Genomic DNA, 7,453 nt, shown 5'->3' with positions numbered 1-7,453 from the left:
CAGAACCTGAATTAAGAATTATAACAATAATTACAAAATCCAAATGGTTAGGCATTTTCTTAACTCTAAATTAGCAGAATAGTAAGTTTGCAAAATACTATTTTCCTATACAAAATCTGAATAACAACAGCCTCTAAAAGCAAATTGTGGCTGTTAGAGGAGAAACACAGATACTGCAAAGTACTCTACTGCAATGCCATGTCTCTCTTCTGTTCCCACCATCTCCTGAAACAAACCAAACCTGAAAAATCCTAACAGCATCAGAAGTTTTATCATTCACTTTGTAACAAGTTGCAGGTGTGTATTTAACAAGAACTGAGGTGGGAACGACTCCCAGACCTGTATCATTCCCCACATTAGCACAGCTTGAAGAAGAAACTTTTTTAATAGTCATCAACCTGAACCACCTCAGCTGTACCTAGCTCTACATTTTAAGAACTTAATTCCAAAATAAACATTTTAACTTTATTTTAAAAAAGGGAACTGATAAAAGCAAGTGGCATATCAGAGAGCAAGAAAAAAAAAATCAAGTCTGAAGTTTTGTTGTATCTAAAAAGTACAAAGATAAGTAGTTTTCTGAAGTCATTCCTTCATTTTTTTGTTATTATGTGTCTTGCAGGAATTCCAATTTTGGGTTATAAGCAAGGATTCCTAAATGCAGACCTTCTAATTGCAGTTTCACATTTTAAAAATTGATTTCTTAGAGCTTTTGTAGAAGAAATTGACCACCACACACTGCACAAATGTGGCTTCAGATAAAACACTGAACATTCTGAGAACGTGTTTCTTCCTGCAAAACTAGACATCTATTCCTTTATGAAACGGGCTCGTTTTCTTTAAAAACAGAGATTATGAAAATCTGAGAGAAAACTGCATGGACTGGATGACTAAAAAGATCACATAAGCATAATTACACCTTGTATCCCCACTTTGCCTTTATGAAACTGAGCACATTTTCTGGATCGATAATGCAGCTTCCAGAAAGAAATTAAAGAGGCTCAAGCTACAGACCAGTCAACTGAGAAGGTAACTATAATTTACCTTCACAGAAAAAGGCAAACAAAGGTCAGCAGCTCAGAAGTTAAACTAAGAAATTGTCAAAGGGTAAGTAAGATAGTTTTAATATTCAGGGCTACCTAACCTTTGAGAAAACAGTACCAAATGAAAATTACTTCAGACATTTATGTGGCTTTGAAAACATCACGCTCGCATCACAAACTAAGCTGAAGACCTATGGGCTCTTGTTAAACTGGTCATCAGGGAGTGGTCAATAGATCATTTATTACCAAGATTTTACTCATATAGCGTGCAAAGGTGAAGACAGGAAGGAGGGAGATGAGGAATTCCCCAGGTCAAATACTGTTAAATGCTTTACAGTTTTACCGAATGATTTATCTTTTATTTTGCTTTATAACTAGTAGGATTATTTTGGTCTCTGGCTGGTGGTGGCCTCACGTTTTGCACCGAACTTTGTTTGGTAAACACCTGCAAAAAAGATTGATATAACAACTGGATTTAAATGCCAAAGGTGACAAAACTAACAACTGAGGCCTGTTTCAAAGTATGAGTTTGCAAGAGAGGCTTTATGACCTAAATTAATGAATTTATTTGAATCTTTGAAGCTCAAAGCACAGCAGGGTTCAGGATCAAGCTGATTTCATGATACTTAAGCTTTCTTCCTACCAAATGTAATAAACATTAAGAAGTCCTACAATGTGCATTCATTTATTTTGAAAACTGAAATTTGGAAGATAAATGATGCTACTAATTCACAGAATTATGTCAGAACATAAGCAGAAACTAAACCAACACACTGTTCAAAATTACTAAATACTTTATGGTGCAAGAGAACAATTTGCATATTGCAGACAGTTTTTAGTTCATGTATGTTTAGTTCCAAAGAAAAGACACAAAAAGTATTTTCCCATGGCTCTAGCAGTTACTCATTTGATCTGCGTAAGTGTGATCTACACACAGACATTTAAGGTCTGTGTTAAGCAAGCATCTTGGTCAATATGCACTTTTCAACTATTTAAAATTCCTTTAAATGTAAAAGATACTAGCAACCCTGGAACTTTGCCAGGTCAAGCATCCGCAGCTACTGAACACAGGCTACTTTCAATACCAAGCCCTTAAGCAAGCTGTTTCCTGAAACAGGATGCATTTGTCTACATAGTGATGGTGTTATTTGTTTTACTACAAAAATGCTTACTAAAAAAAAAAAAATCCCACCCTTCCATACTTCGGAGAATTAGATGTGTATTTCTTGCAGAGACTTAATGCCACGATAGCAATAGATAAAAAAAGAAAAATACTCATAAAGTCAGTGCAGAATTTTAATTCTAAGTGTAAATAATTCCAAGAATCACTATGAACATATTTTCTTAAAAAACAAATAAGCAGCAAAATGGCTGCTTCTTTTCCTTGGTGATACAACACCTCAAGCACAAAACGTAACTTGCAGAATTGCCATTGTAATCTTCTTACAGCACACAGCAAAAACTCTTTGTAATTTCTTCATTAAAATGGAATAACTAGAATCAATTTGGTCTAACAAAATAGCAAACCATTCCACAACTGAGGAACAGTTTGATTTGTCTCTCAGTTTGCTGAGAATTAAACTAAGAATTGTATTGCGATTTTGAATGTAAGTGTCATTTGTCTATGGTTGCAACAAATTGGCATTACTTATAAGAAGGGAAATACTAATATACCATCTTATCTTAAAGAAATTAACAACTTTGTTTAGACATTATGAGCCTGTTTAAAGCCATATTTTGCTGCATATAAGGAATATCTATTGAAGGTCAGATTCTTCTACCTGTTTCATATGTTCTTTACATTTAACTCCATATATAGCAGGAATCACGGTGCTTTCTAGCCAGCAATGTGTAAAATCAGCTTAGGTGGTTATAAAAGAAAAAAAAAAATAATTTAACCAATCCCAACTGCTGAAGGAAGCCTACCTAAGCATTCTATGACTTGTGGCACTCAACACTATTCAAGACAAAACCGTAAAGCTCAAAGTATCGTTTATCTGTGCAAGCTGACTCTAAACAACTGTCTTAATGGGCTTGCTTGTCTTCAGTGAGAGAAGAATTGAAGTGTTAATAAATTACAGCTCTAATGTAAGTTTTGTTTGTGCATTCCTTAGACTGTGTGAATGATGGGAAAAGGGGAGATGTCTTTTAACCATAGATAAGAGATAGATAGAGAAGTACTTCTCTATCAAGGAGTTTAGGCAGATGTTTCAGCTAGCAATAGATAATATCAAATTCACAGAGCTGGCACACAGTACCATCAAAAATGCTTTTTAAAAAATTATTCTACACAGACTAGAAGTTTTGGTGTTTTTATTTTTAATCTTCTCTTGTTATGCCCCTTTCTGTATTTCAGAAGTCTCCCATGGTTTTCTTAAATGACATGCATTTTGGCAAGTCTTCCCTGTCCCCCCCACCTCCCGCCACATTTGAAAAAGAAATGCTTATTTACACACACAACCTACACCATCAAACATTGGTTTAAACTGAACAATCCCCTTGCAGATATGTCAGAATCTGAAAGCAGTTTCTGCTTCCTCAGCCTAGTATTTATTGTCCAGTGAAGAAACAAAACTCATAGCAGCTCTCAATACTTTCAGCAGATCACCTAACTGTAAAAGTAATTTTGATTTTCACAGTTGTCATTCTCTTAAGCTGAAGTTTGATTTATAAATTTATAATCTTTACTTCTGTATCACAGCTTATGTAGGTTTTTAAAGAGGTACATAAATAGACAAATACCAGATTATGAATTTACTTAAACTATTTGTTGTCAAAAGATTCTTCACAGAAACCAGGGTCCTGACTTCATAAGCCTTTTCATATACCTTCTCAGAACTTGGTGCTAACTTAATCCCAATGCCAATTCATCAGAATACAGCCAATGACAAGATACATAATACCTTGTTAGCCTTCAGGACAATCTCCCAAGATAACACCATTCAAAAAGGTAACTGAAATGGGTGCACTAAGCTTCACAATTTGTCTTGCATTTACTATCTTATTAGGGAAGTTATGGTTAATTTAAATGGTCTGTTTTCTGAAACATTGCTTCAAGTGTTTCACAGAAATATTTAAGTGGCTAGACTCGTAGGACCAAAAAAAAATCCCCTAACAGATTATGTTGATCCCACTCCTTTGCCACATCTTAGGAAGAATGCTGAGTTCCTAATAAGATCAAGGACAGTTTTGACAGGTCTTGCATGAAGAAGTTTACATTTGTTTTGCAATACTGTTTTCAAGCATTTGAACAGACAGTCTGACAGAATTTTTTCCCCTCTTAGTTTATTATCTTTTCATACACATTCCAAAACACTAAGCTGCCAGTCTGCCTTAACATGCAGAATGAGCAGCTTTGAAGACTCAAATTAGTTTCTTGTACTGCTAGAGGTCCAGGGTTTAACTTGCAGAAAGAGTCAGCTCCAGTGCACAGTATACCAATAATCATTACGGTAGAACAGATACCCATTAGTGTGCTGAGCAGAGCTATATACTGTAAGAAATACTATCAAAAACTTGAATTACATGTCATGGCATATCTGCACACAGTATTTATGAAGGGAGGGCCTTTAATGTCATTTCAACATGACTTGGAAAAGAAACTGTGGAATGAAGTCACTGTTATCAGTCCTCTTCAGAGCTAGATTCATCTTCCTGGTCGGAGAGCTCAGCAACAGGAAAGCGCAGGATGGCTGCCACCCCTGTCAGCTGGCCAAGCTGTTCTCCAGACACATGAAGGCTGGAGAAAATGCGTACTGTGCCCATGTTCTCCCGTACGCTATCTACCAATTTAACATATCGGGCACGTGTAGCCACATCCTGGTGTCGGAAAAGCTCATCACTGATCAGCAAGGTATCGATGGCCATGGCTTCATTGGCCTTCTCCACATGTTTTAGACCATAAAAAGCCCGGTCAGGCTCATGCTGCAGCATTTTATAGAAGTCATCTAAGGCTTTGACTTCACCAGCTGCTTTAGTATCAGAGAGACGGCTGGTTACAGCTGGGTCGCAGAGGGCTTCCTTCAATGCGTATTTATGTCCTGAAGAAGAGTGGACCTAGAGTAAAAAAAGTCAAACGTTTGTTTTTTTAAAATAAAAAGGGCAATTTTCTTGAATAGTCAATCACAAACAGCTTCCACTATGCATAATATTTAACTTGATAATTATTCAAGGAAGTTACCTTTTCCTTGAAACCTACATGATTCTTTTCTTAAACGATCTCTCCTGCAAACCAAAGTCTATACCAAATCCCTTAAACTGTACTTTAAGTAGTGCAGGAAAGCTGCTTCTCTTCTTCAAAGACTGGGTTAAATATGCAAGCTGTTACAGACAGTCCTCTGTATAGAGCCACTTGAAGCTGCTAAGAAACTTAAGCCTCTTCCTTTTAAAGCATTCCAGAAGAGGCAGACCTCTTAAGACTGCAGACACATAGTGCAAAAGCATCAAGTCTTGCACAACCGCAAAGCTACTATGCTTGCAAAGCTGTGAAGTATACTAAAACTTTTCACATTTGCTGTGATCACTTTGCTACAAATGCAAAAGGAGGCTTCTTGGTGCAACTTATCTCCTAAACGTTGCAAGCATTAAGTACTGGGACATGCTTCTCTGTGCCACCCTCCCCCCCTCACTTTTTGCTAGCATAGATTCCAGGCCTACTCCAATTAAAAAAAAAATTATAGAAGTATCCTTATGCAAAGGAAAACTTATTTTAGGCTCCGAGTTTGCCTATTTCAGTTAAAGGCAAAACAACCCACCCACTCAACCAATGAGATGACTAAGGAACAAGAAAAAATGCTATGGTCTGCATAACTTTTAGCTATGTAGTGGAAAACTAACACCACAATTAACTAACCTCTATCACATCCAGATACTTTTTTTTTTCTTAAAAAGCTTTAGAAAGCTGTTATGAAACATGCATGTATGGCAGATTAACACTACAGTTCAACTATTTTCCAATTTGTACTTTAATCTTAATTGAAGATTAAATATGCCCTTATAGGGAGTTTGAAATATTTAATACTTCCCCTACTCCATATTTAGGTATCCTAGGAAAGAACCATCCCTGTATCCTACATAAGTACCTTACAGTTTGTGAGGCATGAGTATAATTTCTGTATGATGCTCAGACAGAAATTTGTCTAATAACTGACTTATTTTCCATCACCCTTGTAATTATTTTCTATTATCACAGACAGCTCTTCAGCCTCTTTTTACCCACTCTGGAGTCTGTTTAGCTCCTTACCTGTAGGAACTTGGACCTGTTCTCCAGCAGAAGCTTGTTGTCACTCTTGACTGCCTGCTGGAACATGTAGTCACAGAACTGCTCCCTTACGAAGCCTGGGCTAGCCACCAGTACACACTTCACCACCTCAAAGTTGATATGCCGCTGGATGGCTTGCACCACCTGCTCGTAAAACCTCTCCAGGGCCCGGTCGTGCTGACTGCAGTTACCTTTCCGCTTGCGGGGGATGTTCACCTCCACCTTGGCACGGGTAAGCGTCATGCTTGGAGTGACCAGGCAGACGTGAGCCAGCCCTTCCTGCATGACCACGGCTGCCACATCGGCGCTCCAAGCTGGGTCGCAGGCCTGCTCGATGCGCTCCAGCACCACGCTGTCCCACTGCTTCTTTGCCAGTGTGAACTGCCGGTTGGGCTCCAGCTCGATGGTGTGGTAGGCCCCCATCTTGACATACTCATTCTCTTGGATGTTAGTGCCCTTGACCCGCAGCTGGCAGGCCTGTGAGTCAAAGTCGATGGCCTCCACGCAGAGGGTGAGGGTGGTGCGGATGCGGTTGCTGCCCACGCTGCCCGTGGCCGACTCGGTCTGCACCTTCCGGATGGTGGAGGCCCGCAGGCTGTCACCCACCTGCAGCAGGTTGTAGGTGTGCCACATGTCCTCAGGCTCCTCGGGGATCAGCGTGACCTGCCCCGCATTATCCTTCTCCAGGTCTTTCCTCACCAGCTTCATCCTGCAGGTTCCTTGCGCCGCCGCGCCCCCCCCGGCTTCCTCTCAGTCGCGGCGGCAGCGGCCAGCAGGCCTGCCCCGGGAGGCCTGGCGACGGGAGGCCTGGCGGCGGGAGGCCTGGCGGGCGGGCGAACGGCCTACCCCGCGATGGGCGGCCTTTCCCGAGCACCGGCCTGCCCCGGCCCCGCGGCGAGGCCTGGGCTGCACCTCGGCGCGGCGCGGCGCCTCCTCCGAGCACTCGCAGCCGGCTCCCCGGCCCGGCTCGGCGCGCGTGCGTGGCGCCCACCGCCCTGAGGCGCATGCGCACGGTCCCGCCTCAGCGGCGCCGGCCGGAAGCGCGCGCGCGCCCGCCGCCCGCGGCCCTTCCTCCCGACGCGCACGCGCACCGCCGCTTCCTTCCCCACCGCCTCCGCACCGAGGCTCGGCGCGTGCGCGGGAGCGCCAGGCG

General features: G+C 41.4%; 1 protein-coding gene across 1 annotated transcript; it reads right to left on the bottom strand.

Moving 5' to 3' along the window:
- Positions 1-4,313: 4,313 nt before the first annotated feature.
- Positions 4,314-7,008, bottom strand: PELO (pelota mRNA surveillance and ribosome rescue factor). The gene is made up of 2 exons (XM_009481007.2): positions 6,283-7,008; positions 4,314-5,096 (listed from the first exon to the last, which is right to left on the bottom strand). The coding sequence occupies exons 1-2, from the start codon at positions 7,006-7,008 to the stop codon at positions 4,665-4,667; spliced, it is 1,158 nt and encodes a 385-aa protein (XP_009479282.1). The 3' UTR covers positions 4,314-4,664.
- Between the last annotated feature and the right edge of the window lie 445 nt (positions 7,009-7,453).

Source organism: Pelecanus crispus, chromosome Z, assembly GCF_030463565.1.
Source record: "Pelecanus crispus isolate bPelCri1 chromosome Z, bPelCri1.pri, whole genome shotgun sequence".
Lineage (NCBI taxonomy): Eukaryota > Metazoa > Chordata > Aves > Pelecaniformes > Pelecanidae > Pelecanus > Pelecanus crispus.
Note: the sequence above shows the minus strand (reverse complement) of the source record. Positions and strands in the feature narration are given on the sequence as shown.

Bases quoted from the DNA above. Each gene is read 5' to 3' on its own strand.
- PELO (XM_009481007.2), bottom strand. From the start codon at position 7,008: ATGAAGCTGGTGAGGAAAGACCTGGAGAAGGATAATGCGGGGCAGGTC. The intron at 5,097-6,282 runs GTAAGGAGCTAA...TTTTTACTCTAG, and splicing joins ACAGGTCCAAGTTCCTACAG to GTCCACTCTTCTTCAGGACA.